The 18730-nt window shown below is 43.5% G+C and overlaps 1 protein-coding gene across 1 annotated transcript in view; it reads left to right on the top strand.

Moving 5' to 3' along the window:
- The first annotated feature begins 526 nt into the window (after positions 1–526).
- Positions 527–18730, top strand: part of Qpct (glutaminyl-peptide cyclotransferase) — a 29189-nt gene continuing 10985 nt past the window's right edge. Inside the window, exons 1-3 of the mRNA XM_038320968.1 lie at positions 527–693; positions 12333–12479; positions 17094–17372. Coding sequence (XP_038176896.1) covers positions 574–693; positions 12333–12479; positions 17094–17372 — 546 coding nt within the window. The 5' untranslated portion in view covers positions 527–573. The remainder of the gene's footprint in view (positions 694–12332; positions 12480–17093; positions 17373–18730) is intronic.

Below are 18730 nucleotides of genomic sequence, written 5' to 3'. Positions count from 1 at the left end.
AGGGGCTTCCACTCCAGGCTTTCTCCAGGGAGGTCTCGGTTTCCACGGTGTCAAATAGGGTGAGCAGTTCAGATGCGAGCGCCTAGAAGGAACTTGGACCGGTGCCTGGTACAGAGCATTGCACAAATACTGACTCGGTCCGGGTTTCAACCATGAAGAGGTGCCCAAACTCACTTACAACCCCCACGTCTATTAAAGCCGTTTCCTTTTTATTACTCCCTCTTATGGCGTTGGGGATCACAGAAAAGGTTTTTCCACACTCTTCCTTCCTTCCTTCCTTTCATCCTCTCCAAGATAAGGAAGTGGCTTTCTTTGTTGCTTGGATTCGGAAGCTCCTGTCACCCAGGGCATCCCAGTCCCCTGGCTTGCTGGCGCCTGGGGCGGGGGCGGGAGAGGGGCTGAGGAGGGCAGCAGGCTTCTGCTGGCTCGGCGCAGCGGGAGGCCACCGGAGGCGATGGGGAGGCGGGCACTGTCAACTCAAGGGTGGAGAAGGGGGGAAGGCTACCGAGGCGCGCTCCCGGGCTCGTGACCGCTGGAGGCCCGGGGAATCCGCGCCCACACACTCTTGCAGAGATGGCAGGCGGCGACGGCTGGCGCGTCGTGGGCACTCTCCACCTGCTGCTGCTGCTGGCCGTCCTGTCCCTGACAGCCGGGAGTGGGAGTCCTGGCACCGCTGCCTGGACGCAGGAGAAGGTGAGGGCCGCTGCAGCGTGCTGTACTTGAATGGCTCTTGGAGGGTGCCAAGACCCGGGACTGGGCCACTTCCTCCTGGATTAGCGAGAGGCAGGTCAGGGATGCTGTCCCCCCTGCCCAGGCGTCCAGCCCCCACCCCAGCGCCTGAGAGACAGAGTTGTCTTTTCCAAGCCTGGGCGCCAGGACTAGGCTCGGGGCTGCGCTGGAGACGCCTGGGGGCTGGGTGATGTCACCCGCCTCCCTTTGGCATCGCTCTAATGGGGGTGTTGATAGGCACAGGAAGTGTGTCTCGCTGGCTGTGCAAGAACAGGGGCATCGGGGCGCCACCGCACACCCGCGACCCTGGAGACCAGCGATCCCCGCGCTCCGGGAGCTCCTGAGTGCCTAGACTACTCTAGGGGTGTGCCCGCGAATCCCCAACTAGTACGTTCAAGGATGCTCTGTGTGGGGACTGAGTTTCCTTGTGGACTCAGCGCCAACGTATTGTTATATATCTAAATTTAAAAGAGGCGCTCGGTGTTTTCAGATACATGAAAATTGAGTTGTGGAAATCTCATTTAAGGGATTCAGAATAAAAATGATTTGCCAAGTCGCTCTGCATGAAGAAAATAGATTCACAATTGCTTCCTTTTCTTGCTCAACAGTTTTGAAATCACGAAATTACTAAGGTCTGTGCCAATGTTTATGGTTTGGGAGTAAAATGGTATGCCTCTAAAGAAACTAAGGACAGCAGCCGTCTAGGGATCTGAACTTTGGACAACATTGCTAAATGACTGAACACTTTCAGTGTTTCAGACCGTCTGAAATGCTCATTCCCGGGTAGTCTCATGCACATATGTATGAACGGCCCACTTGTGGTGAGCTCAGTTTCAGTGAGCTTCACTTCAGGGCTCCCAACAGACCCCCATTCACCCTCGGAGGGAGCCTAGAACGGTGAGAAAAGCTGACTCCTGTCACTACAGGATGAGGAAAACAGTTTCCTTCCCAAAAAGCCTCCAAAGCGCTGCGCAAGCAGATGAGCAAATCCTCTTCACTGTTTTGGAGCACCTGGGAGGTCAAGCACTGGGAGGGGATATTCAAACTAGAATATGGCATCAGGCCAAGGTGTCTTTAAGAGAGCTCTACATGGGTGAGACATATGGTTGGAAGGAGCCAAGCCACACCCAGGGCCTGTCTGTGGGCACCTGTAGTAGGCAGGGGTGTTTCTGGGTGGGAGAAGATTCTGTGATTCTTAAAATGTTTCAAACTAAGAAGAATTTAACTCTGGAGAAATGTCTTCTGCAATGTGAATTTCTGTTTCATTTATTTTAAGAAGCCTCTCAGGACTATTTCCCTGGGAAAGCAAACACTCTCAAAGGGCACAAAAGTGACAGTCAGCCATGACATTTCTCAGTGAATAGCCCCTCCTGCTTCTTTTCATAAATGTCTGCTGAGCAGCCAGCTCCACTTCGTAGCCTGGGAGGTGAATCAGTCCACACTGAGATACACACGCCTTCCTGCCTTTTATGATGCCTGGCTAGTTTAATCAGATGCGGTAGGTGTGGCTCTTGGTGCACAGGCCTGCCACCAGGAGAAGTGTGATAGCGAAAGCATCGGTTTTGAAATCCATTGCCTTTGTTTGGAAATAAAGGTGTGTCTCTTTTAGTGGCATCTAATGGGCAAAAGCAGATCAACCCTGCTTTATGGCTGTGTTTAGAAGCATGAGTTAATGGTTCGAAGCCTAGAAACATTACAGATGATTACACTCCCAGCTGGGTCCGCCAGTGTATGTATATTAAAGCATATTGACATGTAGGTACCTTAGATATATAAAATCATCTCACTTGAATTTCACAGTACCCTGTGGAAGAGTGAGTTTATCTCCATTTAAAGACCAGAAACAGGGTTAGTAAACTGAGGAGCTAGAATTTGGCTTAAGCTCTCCTCTGTTTCTTCTCACTCTCTCTTTTTTAAAGGTAGACAAATGCTGGCTGACCAAGGAACAGTGTGTGTGTGTGTGTGTGTGTGTGTGTGTTGATGTGTGGTTTGGAGGACAGAGAAAGAACTTTCTTAATCCTAACCTAAACCCTAATCCTATCTCTCTGGGCCAAGGAGACCCTGAGTGGCATTCCGAATCAGGGAGCATGTTTGGGGCATCGTTTTTTTTCTCCCACCCCAGATTCTGGTTCTTTGACCTTTCTCCTACATTTTTAAAGTCACCGCGAGGCTGAAGGTTGGTGTATATCTAGAAGGACTGTTCCCATATTCCACCCTCCCCCACCCCAGCCCTGGTTCTTTACTACAGACCCATTCTTTTGGTTTAATTGTTTGAAAGATAATCTCATCAAATTAATTCTCCTTTAGACGAGAGCTGCTGGCTGTTGAAAACTTCCTGTGTTTTAAGAGGAATGTTAGGTTCAACGAACTAATGGGTGCAGCTTCTCTCGAAGTGTCCCGGTTGTGAATGTAACACCCACTCATTCTAAAAATCTCCAAAAATACAAAAAAAAAGTATTCTAAAAAGGAAACAAACATCATTCACAATTTCATTCTTTAGACAGTTCCTTTTAATCTTTTGGGGGTTTTATTGCCCCTCTTTGTGTGTGCATGCGCACATGCACACAGACACGCACACACAGAGGTACATTTATAGGGATGAGTGACGATGGTTACATTTCAGGTTATTATAAGGATAGAATGAGCATGCACAACAGAACAGTGGCTGTCTTACCTTAAAGCTCAATATATTTTAAAATAAATATACATAAGTATTTTGCTGCATATTATACATACAGTTTAATATGATTGATAGCATGCCCTGAATCTTACTGTAAACTGATAAAATTTGCTGAAAGCATAACTTGATGATTGCAAAACCATCATTAGTTGATAATTCTTCACCTTGAACGTTGAGGTTGCTCGTAAATCTCTATCAATAAAGTGGAGATGCGATGTAGTAGGCTCTCAGAAACTGTTAACTGTTCTCTGCAACATTTCATGTGCTTCTGGACCGCATCTCATTCTTCAAGTCCTTAGGGTTTCTCCTTCCCCATCCTCTCAGTTCTTACCCATCCACTTTTCCAACCCTGTGACTTGTCTGGAAGCAGGAAACTTCAAGGCAGGGACAGAGAGGCCAGAGAGGACCTGGGTGTTAGTAGATGAGAAAGACAACTCTCATCTGGGAATCTCTCTGTCTGGTGGGTAAGAGGCACGGCGTCCATTTTACACATTCAGCCGCTTTTCTTAGACATAACTACTAAATGAGCAGCTAGGATTGGTCCCTCAGTTGCTCTGTTTCCTTTCTTTTCTGATTTTAAGAAGCAAACCTGTTTCCACTGGACAAAAAAGCAGTACCTCGGTCAGTTTCCAGTTCCTTTCCGTTGCCTTTCTACTGCCTGTGGCTCCCACACGTTTCCCAAGTGCTGGCCGAGTGGGACTTACAGGTAGCAAACGTTTAGTCTGGAAGGTTCACAAAAGATAGAAGCTTGAACTGGCTGTTTTTCTGTAAAGATCCCCCTTACGTTCAGTGTTTTGAAACTTCCACTCCCTCCGCAAGCTAGGCCACCTCTCCAAATTATGTAATGAAACCCTGTGGCCCGGGACCATGTGATTAGATGGGAGATGTTTCAGGATCTCTGGTTCACAGGTTTGTTTTAGCTGAAAGATTCTTGTCACCTAGAGCAGACTTCATTGTCCTTTCTGCCTGGATGAAAAGACAAGGCCAGGCTGTAACAGAGCCTTGTTCCTCTGAGAATGTTGGCACCAGTAGAAATTGTTAAAGTACCTTTCAGTTGAAATAAACCATGAATAAGCTTGGGGTTTACATTTGCCATTGGGTTTAATGCGGTTTTGTTTTTTTTGTTTGTTTGTGGACAGAGTATCATTGTGCAGCTCTGTCATAGGGCTGGACCTCACTGTGTTGACCCGGCTGGCTTCAAGCTTGTACTAATTCTCCTGCTCCTGGCATTCGAGCGCTGGGGTCACAGGTGTGCACCTCCACACCCAGCTTCAATATTGTGTTGGGTTCAGCCCCTGTCCTCCAAGCCTACCCATTCTTCCCATTTTTGTCTTCTTACTCATTCTTGTTTTGAAACAAGTTTTTGTAGCTAGTGAGTTCTCAGACTAAGATTCCTTTAGTTCAGTGGTCCTCAACCTTCCCAAGGCTGCGACCTTTTAATACAGTTCCTCATGTTGTGGTGACCCCCCCCAACCATAGAAATTATTTTGTTATTTTAACTTCATAACTATATTTTTGCTACCATCATGAATCATATTGTAAGTATCTGTGCTTTCTGATGGTCTTAGGCAGCCCCGAAGGTTGAGAACGTTAGTTGAAGGTGTGCTGTTTGGCACATGTGAGCCATATGCTTTCCTGCGGGAGCTTTTGGTGAATCAAGGGACCTGCATAACCAACTGTAGTTGTTTTGCTTTCAGTGTTCTCCAACAGCGAGGACGTTTGTTATTTCTGTGATTTTGCAGATGCGTCTGCTCCCAGAAGGAAGGGGGGAAGGGTCTCTATATTGAAACACACTTATAAAATCAACCATTTTTGTGGTTTAGCTCAGGAGGTTGAAGAGCAAGTGAGTACTTGAAAGTCTCTGTTCAGGAGCATCCATGGGTCTGTCCGCTGACCTCACTATCGGCTACTAAGAGTTGGCATCTTGCTTTCATGCACAGCATCTTTTGCAGTTCAAGAATGTGATGCTTGCCGGGTGGTGGTGGCACACGCCTTTAATCCCAGCACTCGGGAGGCAGAGGCAGGCGGATCTCTGTGAGTTCGAGGCCAGCCTGGTCTACAAGAGCTAGCTCCAGGACAGGCTCTAAAGCTGCAGAGAAACCCTGTCTTGAAAAACCAAAAAAAAAAGTATGTGATGCTTAAACATGGATCCCCAATTCAACAGGATGTAGGAGCACCTGCAAGACAAATCTCTGTGCCTGTCTGTCAGGGACTTCCTAGATTGGGCTAACTGAGGTGGGAAGACATTTCCTAAGTGTGGGTGGCACCATTCCACACACTAGAGTCCTAGACTGGATGAAAAGATCAAAACAAGCAAAGTACCCAGCACTCAGAAGGCAGAGGCAGGGGAATCTCTGTGAGTTCAAGGCTAATCTGTTCAACAGAGCATGTTCCAGGGCAGCTAGGGCTACACAGAGAAACCCTGTCTCAAAAAAAAAAATAGCAAAGTAACAACGTTCACCTCCCTTCCTCTGCTTCCTGACTGTGACTACACTGTGACCTGCTGTTTCATGTGCTCCTGGCACCATATTTTCTTTGCATCAAGGGCCTTCAAATTGAGGAAATGGAGCCCTTCATTTCTTAAATTGTCTCGTTGGGTATTGTGCCACACCAGTGTGAAAAGGAACCAATATAAGAGATGCTGGAGGAATATTTATTTTATTCTTGTTTTTCTTAAGTCTTTTGAGATTTTTTTTAAAAGCTTCTATGAAGCATGTAATTAAATATAACTTTGATTTCTTTTCACTGTGGACATGAAGAACTCTGGCCACAGTGATTTGGTTGGCTCTAGGGTGGATGTTCAGCAGTTAAGAGCGCCGGCTGCTCTTTCAAAAATCCCGAGTTCAATTCCCAGCACTCACATGGTGGCTCACAACCATCTGTAATGAGTGCAAAAGGGTGGAGCGTTGGATAATGAATAGAAAAGGAGCCACTGATAAAAATAGGGGTGTGAATAAGAATGTCTAGTCATTTATTTATGTGATGTGGAGGGAATGTCAAAGGACATGGCTGGAATTAGTTCTCTCCTACAGTATAGAATCTGGGGGTTAGACTCGGGTCATCAGACTTGGCAGCAGACCCCTTTAGCCACTGAGACTTCTCGTTGGTCCTGGAAACAGAGTTTGACATGGAGTTCTTATTTGTCACTGTGACTGCCCCAGGCCAATGAGCTCTGAGTTGTTGGAAACATTAAGAAACTAAAATAAAACTCCCGAACATGGAACTAGGCTATGTCTTGTCCCCTTGCAACAGGTAGACTTGGAATCAGGACATGTCTTGTCCCGTCGAAACAGGTAATCACCCGGAAGCAGGACATCTCCTGTCCTCTTGCAACAGGCAGCCACGTGTGTCTTCTGGCTTTTCTACCTGCTTATGCAACCAGCTGGATTAGTATTTATGAAGACAGAGATGTGATTTTTACTTTTCTACTATGGAAACACATTTACAGCTAAGACAGTTTAAAAAAAAAACGCTTAGTTTATCTGTCCATTACTTGAAATTACCCATTAACTACTGGGTCCTCAATATGAACCACACCCTTGTAATTCTAGGTGGAGACAGTTCTAGTCCCCCTAGAACTTGCAACTTATATGAAATAAAGACATTGAGCATACCACCTGAGAAGTGGCCTTCAGGCTGTAGCCTAAAGAAGACAGGAGTTTTGAAGGTGAAGAGGAAGGGAAACTGTGTGAAGGGCAGATTGCATTACTGGGATACCAAGATCCTAAATATAGAACCTCAAAGTATCTGGATGCTAGCTACTGGATGCTAAGTACTAGATGCTTGGTACTAGATGCTAGGTACTGAGTGCTAGATAGTCAAAGCAATGAATGGGAGCCGACAGCACGGCTGTCATGGGGCTTGCACGGCAGTCAGAGAGGTAGACAGATTTTCTTGGGTGGTTAAGGAACAACCATGGAGATTTTCCCTTCTCCCCCATTTCTTTGGTTCCCACTTTACATTTCAGTTGATTTGTCTCTTAGCTTCAGCTCTCTTCTTTAAGAGCTGTTCAACATGAGGGCTTAGATTCTGGAGGTAATAAGGAGTTTAAAGGCTCCAATAACAAATTTGTTTAGGAAATATACTTGTCTTGTATATTTTGAACATATTCTACCTCCCACACTCTGCAACCTTTCCTTCTGTACCCATCTATTAGTTCCCTTTGTTTCCCAGTTTTGTATCTACTTTTATGTCATCATATGAGTTTAGATGTATGTAAAGTCTCTAGTTGAATCTTTTATCCCTGCGAGTGATATATGAAAGAAATATACTTTTTAATGTGTGTGTCTCTGTGTGTGATTGTGTTACCACATATGTGTGGAGGTCAGAGGACCACATGCAAGAGATGGTTTTCTTCTTCCACCATGTGGTTCAGGAGAATGAACTTAGGTTCCTGAGACGTGGCAGCAGGTGCCTTTACCCACTGAATTATCTCCCTGCCCCCCAGAAATATACCTTAAAATGTATTATTCCCAATTAAACCCCCCCCCCAAAACCTTAATATATTTAGGGACAGTGTCAACATTCAAGAGTAAAGTGGAAGTGCAGAGATGAGGCAGCAGAATGAGCACTGGGTTGGAAACCCACCCACTAGGATGCTTTCCGAGGATTTACCTATAGCTCTGCCTACAGTTGGTTTCTCCAAACCTAAGTGTCCACTGGTGGATTTCAAGGAGATTGGACTAGATTAGCTCCAAGTGTCTTATCCAAGTCTAACATCCTATACTTCTTTACTGTATGACAGAGAAAACAAGCACACTGACTATTTACTAGGGCATATATGTGTATGTATATGTGTGTATATGTATATATATATATATATATATATATACACATGCATACACACTCATCTAGTTCTAATTCCCTTTGGATGTAGGTGTTAACTCCATTTTGCAGACTGAGGAATGGAGCCTCATTAAGGTTAAGTACCACAGCCAGAGTTACAGTTAGTGGTGGGTGCTGAGTTAAAAGAATATATCTGCTCAAACAGCCTTGCTCTCTGCATGACAAACACGGGAGAGTAATATCAGGCCATCTACAAGTGTAGAGGGATACAAGCAATGAGACAGCCAAGGTCTCTAACTCCACAGGTTCTCACTAGCTGCACGGGTGGTCCATATGGAGTGACTTACGTGTATGATTATTTGGACATATCCAGCTAGCACTAATCCTGGAAAGCACTGAGAGATGGCCAGAACACTCTCAATTTCTGTTTGGAATTCCAAAGGACTCAATGTCCTTATGTCACCCTCTTCATTCTCGTTAGGGAAGAAGTCATTCGATCAGCCATTCACTTCCCTTTGAGGAGGAGTGCCACTTTCCTCTGCGTGCCTGAGAAACTTGTCATGAGTGACGGATTCATCAGTTTTGATGTCACAAGAAAATACAGTGTGTACAGTCATATTCGGGATATATATTTGAACATCAGGTTTATTAGCTTTTTAAGTTTCATTTTAATATATAAGTGTAATAAAGAGTATTATAAACCTTAATATAATATTAAGATGATTTAAAGGATCTTCTATTTATCCAGTTATCCAGTTATAAACTCAGGTTGAGGAATGTCATCGATCCCCTGAGTCCACATTGATAGAAGTAGATATTGAGGACTAGGAAGAAGGCCCAGTGTTGCTCACTGTGCAAGCGTGAGGCCATGAGTTGTAATCCCCAGAACCCCTGTAAAAGCTAGATGGGTAGCATGAGGGCCTGTTACCCTAATATTCCTATGGGGAGATGAGAGACTGGGATAGGAAAGCCCCGAAGCTTTTGGCCAGCAAGCCTGGTCTATGTAGTGGGCAAAAACAGCAAAGAGACCCTGTCTTAAACAAGGTGAAAGGTGGGGATCAACACCTGAGGTGCACACTATACGTGTGCACGTGCGTGTGTGCACAGACACATACATACACACACACACACACACACACACACACAGAGAGAGAGAGAGAGAGAGAGAGAGAGAGAGAGAGAGAGAGAGAGAGAGAGAGAAATTTAAAATGAAATAGATTGCAGGCATATGGTTTTATATTTGATAAATTTATTTATTTATTTTAATCCTGGCCTTTCCCCTCTCTTCTCTCCTCCCAGTCTCCCCACCCCACCATTGTTTTCTTTTTAAGACTAGTCTTTTTTATTTTATTTTATTTTACTTTATTTTATGTGTGTTGTAGTTAGGGTTACTGCTGCTCTGATGAAACACTATGACCAAAGTAACTTGGGGAGGAAGGGGTTTACTTCAGCTTACACTTCTAGGTAACAAACAGTCCATCACTGAGGGCGCTCATGACAGGAACTCACACAGGGCAGGAACCTGGAGGCAGGAGCTGATGCAGAGCCTTGGAAAGAGCTGCTTACTGGCTTGCTTTCTATGGCTTGCTCAGCATGTTTTCTTATAGAACTCAGGACCACCAGGTCAGGGATGGCACCACCCACCATGGGCTGCCCACCCATCGATCACTAATTATGAAAATTACCAACAGGCATTTTCTCACTTGAGGTTCCCATCTCTCAGGTAACTATATCCTGTGTCAAGTGGACACAGAATTAGTGAGCACATGTTTATGTGCATTTTGTCTGCATGTATGTCTGTGTATCATGTATGTGCCATATGCCTACAGACATATGTATTTCTGTGTACCATGTGCATACCTTATGCCTACAGACACAGGAAGAAGGCATTGAATTTCCTTAGGAGTGAAGTTTTATTTGGTTATGAGTCACCATATAGATGCTGGGAATTAAAACCAGGTCCTGTGGAAGAGCAGCCAGTGCCCTTAACCACTGAACAATCTCTTTAATCCCTAGGAATATAATTTAAAATGTTCTAGCAACTATGTTAAAAGGTAAAAGGTGAAATTAATTTTAACTGTTATTTCGTTTACAGTATGTTAAAGTTGTTTCAGTACATAACTAGAAAAATATGAATGAGATAATTTTTTAAAAATCATAATGTCTTCAAAACTGGTATGTTTGCTAGGTGTGGTAATCCAAGAATTGGAGGCCAGCCTGGTCTACATAATAAGTTCCTGATCAGCCAAGAATACATAAGCAAAACAAAAGAAAACAAGAAAACCACTACCACCACTACCACCACCACCACCACCACCACCAACAACAACAACAATAAAACAAAGCACCACCACTGTTGTAGTAGGAATCTGCTTGTTTGTTCCTGGCTGCTCAGCCCTGAAATAATCACACAGAAACCATATTATTCACAATAGTGTTTGGCCAACAACTTAAGCATATTTCTGGCTAACTCATATCTTAAATTAACCCACCTTCATTAATCTATGTTTACCACAAGTCTGTGGCTTACCAGGTAAAGTTCTGATGTCTGTCTCTGATAGGGCTACATGGCTTCTCCACTTACACCTTCCTTCTCCCAGCATTCAGTTTAGTTTTCCCCACCTAGTTGTACTCTTTTGCCCTATGACAGGCCAAGACAGTTACTTTATTCAGTAATCAATAAAAGCAACACATATACAGAAGGACTTCCTAAATTATACCACCACCAAGAAAAAACCCCAAGCCCCCAAACCTGGTATGTCTATTGCACTTAAAGCACATCTCAACTCACTAGCTACATTTCAAGTCTTAATAGGCATGCGTGACTAGTGGCTTCCTGTATTGGGTAGTGTAGCTCTAGAACAAACCTTTTGACTAGTGTTTTCTGGGGAGTGATACATTAGGGGAACTGGCTGATGCCATGGAGTTTGTATAGATGGCCTCCAACTTCTCTGACAGGTAGTTCAGAAATACCCATAATACACTGCCTTTCATAGAAGAGCCATACTAGCAACGTGCATTTCTTTACTGTCAACAGCTTTTTAAGTATTAAACTTTCTTCAGATAATAGTCTCATAATAGTTCTTTTTTGTTTTGTCATAGTGGTGTTTTAACATAGGGTTCCTCTGTACAGGCTAGGCTGGTCTTGAACTTGTGATCTTCATGTTTCTGACTCCTAAGTGTTAGTACTACCTATAGTTGTTACTAAAATTTTTAAATTACAATTATTTATGTGTGTGTATGCACATGTATACCATGATGTGTGTATATATGTGTCCCATGATGTGTGTATGTGCATGTATACTATGGTATGTGTGTATGTAAACCATGGTGTGTGTGTGTATGTGTATAACATGATGTGCATGTGTATATGTAAACCATGATGTGTGTATAGATGTACATGTATACCATGGTGTGTGTGTGTGTGTGTAAACCATGGTGTGTGTGTGCGTGTATGTGTAAAACATGATGTGTATGTGTACCTGTAAACCATGATGTGTGTATATGTACATGTAAACCATCGTGTGTGTATGTACATGTAAACCATGGTGTGTGTGCATGTGCATGTATACATGCATGTGTGTGCATGTATACGTGCATGTGTGTGTGCATGTGTGTGCATGTGCATGTGTATGTGCATGTGTGTGTGCATGTGTGTGCATGTGCATGTGTATGTGCATATGTGTGTGTGCATGTGTGTGCATGTGTGTGTGTATGTGTATAGATCAGAGGACACCTTGCTGGAGTTGGTTCTCTTCTTCCACCATGTGAGTCCCAGAGACAGAATCAGGCCTTCATGCCTGTTGGCAAGTGCTTATCCACTGAGTCATCTCACCAGCCCATAATTATTATTTTTACACCTGAGTTTTATAATGCAATTATCCAGAAAACCCATTTAAGTTGCACAGGTTTTAAGTGTGTGAAAAATTCTCACAATGAAAGCATACTGTCAATTTTGTTTTTTAAAACAACTTGTCAAATCTAGAAGATTCAAGGGGTTAATTTTAAGTTGAGTCCTTTACCTCATACGACATAACCCTTATCCCTTTGATTTTGTGATTTTAGGACTACAAATCGCAGACGTACCATGTTGTCTTATCATATGCAATTAGAGCTCAATCATTTTATTTAATTGCAGAACCACCATCAGCCAGTGCATTTGAATTACTCATCTCTTCGTCAAGTTGCAGAAGGCACCAGTATTTCTGAAATGTGGCAAAATGACTTGAGACCATTGCTGATAGAACGCTATCCAGGATCACCCGGAAGCTATTCTGCCCGTCAGGTAAGAACATAGCTCATTCACCTAAAGGCTTTAAATGCTTTGCTTTACTTTTACTGTGGGGGATAAGATGACGGCTGAAGTTCTGAGTTGTGTAATATCTGGACACAACATCTCATTACTCACTAGCAGAGGTAGCCAAGGAAGTCGAACATCCGAGAGTAAATGTCTGTTCTGGATTGAGCGATGCCCATGCACTGAAAATCAGTTTCTGTGTGAAATCACTGTCTTGGCTATAGCAGCAACAATACAGGATACTAACTCCTCCACTCTTGGTCACTTCAATAACACATTCCTAGCTTGCTAACCAACTTCTGTGGATCCTAGATCCAAACTTAAAGTTTTTTTTTTATAGTGCTTGCTTAGCTGTTTCAAGGCAAGAGGGGGTCACTGAGCTGCTAGCTTTCTTTCTTTTTGTGGGAAATGTGTGTGTGTATGTGTGTATGTGTGTGTGTGTGTGTGTGTGTGTGTGTGTGTGTGTGGCTATGAACAGCGATTAGCTTCTGTCTAGAGTTGAGCTTCTCAAACATTTACTTTGACCCACAGTAGAAACCTATTGTGTATTTCACAGACAAGGATGTATAGCAATATATGTAGCTGTAATGAAAGGTTTTGGGAAACTACTCATTGTCATTATCTGTAATTTACTTGGATATTGTAAATTCTATTTTGTGAATTGAAGGAAATGCTCATGGTGACCCACTAAACTGGTTCCTAGGTTCATTGATTTTATCGCTGCGGCTCAGATGACACTGCCGTAAAGGGTAGATAAGCCGTAAACGGCTAGATCTTGGACTTCTCTGGCTGTGTCAGTGTGCCTGAGCAACGTGGAATCCTACCTCTCCACGTCTTCTTTTTTGAACTAATCCCACTCAGGGGGGAGAGCTTGGGAAGGAACGAGACTGGCCTCTCAAAGCCCCTTACCGAATATTCTACTTGCTCAACCTCTTAGACAAAACCCTTGGCAACGACCGCTGAGCCTGCATGATTCATTTACCCAACGCATAGCTCTTCTTTATCTACGGTGTGGCTTCTGTCCTCCAAGTGGAACCTTGGCAGCCGTGTTTGTTGACTTTTTAGTCTCCTGCTTTCCGTTTGAATAGCTCCTCTACTGCGACCCTAACGAACTTAGTTCTTTCAGCCTTAAGGAATATATGTGTATCTGAGGATAGATGGCCTTCTGAACCAATGGAGTAAGAAAATGTAAAAGTTCAATCAAGTGAGTATTATAGCCGTGGATGATGCCGGGCAGTGGCAAGATGATGATACTAAGATGGCTAACTTTCATCCTTCCCCTCCTCACTTCCTCCTTTCCTTTCTTTTTATTCATATATATTCTTTTGATACACAGTATCTGTCTTCAATCCAGGCTGGTCTAGAACTTACTGTATAGCCCAGGATGGACTTAAACTTGAGACAATCCTCCTGACGTACTCTCCCAGGATGTATAATTTACAGTTAAGTATGTACTAGCAATTTGAACTCAGATCTGCTTGATTTTTTTTTTTTTATCACTGGAGGTTTGGGGAAAATTAGACCAATGGCAAATGAACTTCTGCCCCACAAGAATTTTTTTAAATGCTCCGAATTCTTGTTTGCCAAAGTCCTCAGCTGTTCATCAGAAAACAATCCACAGCTATAATATTCTCTTGATTTCATCTTCTGCATTTTCTCACTCTGCTGATTCAGAAGTCTGTCTATGCTCAGACACATATATGCATACTTGAAGCCCAAGTTCCTTGTTTATGGACTCTGGAAGGCCATAAAATAGTGAACATTGTTGAAGCTCTGTCTATGGAACATACAGCATAAACAGCATACACAGGTATTGTTATGATTTAAAAGATATACATTCAGTCACTGGAGTGTTGTATGAGGCCGCTTGTTTATTCCCGGCTGTTCAACCCCGAAATAACCACACTGAAACTATATTAATTAAATCACTGCTTGGCCTATTAACTCTAGCTTCTTATTGGCTAGCTCTTACATCTTAATTTAACCCATTTTCATTATTTTATATTTTGCCACGGGGCTCATGGCCTACCAGCAAGGTTCCAGCTGGCGGCTTGTGTCTGTCTCCAGTGGAGCTACATGGCTTCTCGCTGACTCTGCCTACTCTCTCTCCATATCTCTTCCAGACTGGCTATGTTCTGTTAAGCCATTGGCTGAACATAGCTTCTTTATTCATTAACCAATAAAAGAAACACATGTTCAGAAGGACTTCCCACACCACTAGAGAGCGGGCTCAGCAGAATCAAAACGCCAGATAAGAGTCTACCCAGTCCATTCCATCATCCCTGGAGGACAAGTATTTGCTCCCTTTGAGTCAGGGAGACAATGATGCTTAAACCTTAGGAATATTGTGATAAAAGCAGTGGTTGGGGGAACTCCCTTCAGCCTTCTGGCAGAGACATAAAGACTAAATAAATCTGAAAGTTGAAAAATACCACGAGTATTAGTATCCTAATTTCATCTTACTAAGAGAACTAAAATTATATATGTTGCACACAGAAAGGTTCCTTCAGGGATCTTGCTGAGTTTTTTTTGTTTTTTTTGTTTGTTTTGTGTGTGTATGTTACTATACATACAGATGTTAGAAGTCACAGCCAACTAGGATGAGAAGTGAAATTCTGGGTGAGGCTTCTAAACAATGCTAACAGATAACCTTTGACAGATACTTTAGAATCCCAACTCACTTCTCAGGCTACTATTGGTGTCAAGAAGCCATTTTAGGGAACGGTTTGTCATCTGGACACCAGATGTTCTAGAGTTGTACAAAGTCTAGGGATAACTCGTTTTCATCTTTGGAAAAACTCATCTTAGATGCACAGTGATTTCTCTCTCTAGTCCAACAACTGATGTTCTAGGTCACGTGACTTCTACACATTCTCACTACACTAGCCCACATTTACTGTTACAGCCAGCTGCTACTCCGCGGAACAGACCTCTGCGAGCAGAGCGTAGCATCGGAGTTGCGGGGAACAGCAAAGTAAAAGCGATGTGAAAGCTGGTTGGGAAAGGCTTTAAATGCTTCTTTTGATGACTTGGGAGAGGACAGCATGTAGAGTTGCAGCGGAAAGGAAGGGGGGGGGGGATGTAAAACGCTGTTTAAGGTAAAGACTAACTTAGCAGCTGCACAGACCAAAGGGATCCCTCTGTTTATTTGGCTTCTTCAAGATCGATGGTTAGTCTCAGAGCCTCCAGCCCTCTGTGTAAGTTCCTCTCTCCTTGGAAGCTTCCTGTTGTAGTTTGTCCAAAGCCCTTTCTGCCTGTGTGTTGTGTTACATCAGCAGGCTGTAGGCCACATAAGACTTGGCTGGAATAGAAAATCCTGTGTTTCTTTGGAAGGGAAAAACATCCCTCCATTTGTTTCCAGCGATGTGAGCTATTTGTTCATCAACTCAGTGTCCCTCCTTCCTAGATGTTAGCTGTGGGACAAATTGTCAGTTATTATAATGTCTGATTTGTGACTGAGGTTGAGAAATGTGTTTAATAAGGTACCTTTCAAAGACAAACACAATAATAGAGGGGAATAAAGAAATATAAAGAGAGAAATGAGGCCAAGAAAAAATAAGGAAGGGGAAGAACAAAATGCAATAGCGCTGAGTTCCTCCCTCACTTCTCACACCGTAAGACTTTAGATTCTCAAGGAAGACACTTTCAGTCCCAGGCATGCTGTTCCTTTCTCCACTTCCTGCTTCCTGTCTCAGTCACCATGCTGCTCAGAAGACCCAGAGTGGCCGGGAGGCAGTGCAGAGAGAATCAGGTCTGGACATAGCTTGGATACAGAAGAAAGACTTGGGTCAGAGTTACATATTGATTCTTACGTTAGTCAGAGCCTGACCGTATCCCCATCCATCTGTTGCCATGGAAACTTTCTGTACAACCCTCAAAGGGTGGATGCTTGTATCTTCCACTAGTGTTCACTCCACACGAACATTTGTAGGACTTGGAGCACAAATTCTGTGTATTTGGCACATGTGCACACACATGCACACAGAGCTGCCACTTGTAATGCTTTGAGAGCATAGGGCGGAGGCTTATAGATTTGATATGCTTAACTTCTCAGACTACCCCAGATTCTTACAAATGTTAAAAAGTAGTCTCTAGGAGTGCTGAGCTGGATTTGTTCCTCGACCATGATAGATTGCTAAGGGGACAAAGCAAGGGTAGAATGTTATATAAAGTGGGCCACTTTTCCTACAAAAGAACATCCCTTCCCTCTTTTAAATATGGCGCTTGTATGCTGGTGAGGGATGTAAACATATCAACAGCTGATGGCTAGTGTTGGGAAGTACTGACAACTGAGTGGGATGGATAAGTAGACAAAAGGTTAGGAGTGAGGGAGCTGGGCCTCTTCCTTTCAATTGATATGAACTAAAATAACAACCAGTAGTAATGTTATTTCTGCCAGTAAGCATGCAGAGCATGTATGCCTGTAATCCCAGTTTGGAATGATGAGGAAGAAGCATGAACTTCATGCTAGCCTAGGGTACTTAGTTTCATTCCAGCCTATAGGACTATAGAGTAAGACTCTGTTTCTGACAATAACCAAAGGAGGCACCACCTACCATTTTAGAGACACAGCTAACAAATGAAAACCACTGTTTCCATCAGCACATCATAAAGCGAATTCAGAGACTTCAGGCTGAGTGGGTTGTGGAAGTCGACACCTTCTTGAGTGAGACACCCTATGGGCAACGGTCCTTCTCGAATATCATCAGCACTCTTAACCCAGAAGCTAAACGACACTTGGTCCTTGCCTGCCACTATGACTCCAAATACTTCCCTCGATGGAACAACAGAGTGTTTGTGGGAGCCACTGATTCTGCTGTGCCGTGCGCAATGATGTTGGAACTTGCTCGTGCCTTAGACAAGAAACTCCATTCCTTGAAGGTAACTGCTTTCTTTCTGTTGACTTCTAGGATGAAAAAAAATCAGCAGCGACTCTGTGAATTCTAGAATCTTTGGAGGAAAAGTCATTTGGAAATCAAAGCTTTGGGGTACATTTTAAAATAATTTGTTAAAAAAAATAAGAGATTGAAGGAGTGGTATTTGGAAGATCGCATGCGTGGTAATACTGCCCATATTACCATGGGCAGTAATTCGCAGACAGATGACAGTGTGTCCATTAACTGACAGCTGAAATCCAATTGAGCACAACTGTTTCTTTGCAAATAATGAAGTAGAAGGAAGGATGGAGCAGGCTTAAGTATGCGGCTTATGTTTCATAGAGGACTATGCTTATTCTTCTTTGTTTACACAGTCGTAAAACATCACAACCTTCTGCTGGGAGAGGGCGGCTCTGGAGTTGGAGGAGGGCGGTGGGAGATCTCCAGCGTGTGAGTAATTCAGGCATACCAAAATGCAAAGCCCAAGGCAGAAATGTGTTTTCGCTGTACCTGCGGATCAGGGCTTAGCTTTTCATAGCATAGCAGAGCTTTTGTTATGCCTGAAGCTCAGAATGCTTCTGGGACTCTCAGATTTTATTTCAGATTTATTTCTCTGTGTTCCTAAGGGTGTTTTGGGGGAAAGTGCTAAACGAGACGTTTTACTCTGATACTACTCATAACAGTAAACATGACGAAGTGAATACAAAAGCTTTGTTCACGGGCAGCAAATGCTACCCTGGGCATTATGATGGTCCTCCCTTTGATACAATGAGAGTAAAGAAATAAAAGGTTTATCTTGTAATGGAAGTAATAGAGATATTTGGTTCTGTTTTTGCTGGATATTCAGAACTTGAAGAAAGCAAGGATTGTTTATACCCTTCCAATACCTGTTTCACATTTTATTTTGTTTTCTGAGCCTTCTATGATGCCTTTGTACTGCCCTGCCCCGCTTTGAACTGTAACCACCCAGCAATGGATGAGGGAACCCATAACCAGACATGCCATTTTAAGTTTTCATGCTTACGATTCTAACAGAAAGACATGGAGTGAACAAGATGCAACTTGAAGGCATAGTTCTGCTTGGCACATAGTTCGGCTTAGCTGACCCACTTCGCCTTCTCTCCACATAGCACACACCTGCGGTTAGAATGAGAATAGGGAGGCCCAAGGTGGGCGTTGTGGTGTATTCCTGTAATCCCAGCTCTTGTGAGGCTGAGGGAAGAGGGCTGGCATCACTCAGAGGCCATCCTGGACTACATAGCAATTTTCAGGTGAGCTAGGGCTACATAGAGAGACCCTGCCCGACAAAGGTATTGATCATTATAATAGTAGTACCAGTAATAGCAAAAAGAAAAGAAGCAG

This window comes from Arvicola amphibius, chromosome 2 (assembly GCF_903992535.2).
Source record: "Arvicola amphibius chromosome 2, mArvAmp1.2, whole genome shotgun sequence".
In the NCBI taxonomy this organism is placed as follows: domain Eukaryota; kingdom Metazoa; phylum Chordata; class Mammalia; order Rodentia; family Cricetidae; genus Arvicola; species Arvicola amphibius.
Note: the sequence above shows the minus strand (reverse complement) of the source record. Positions and strands in the feature narration are given on the sequence as shown.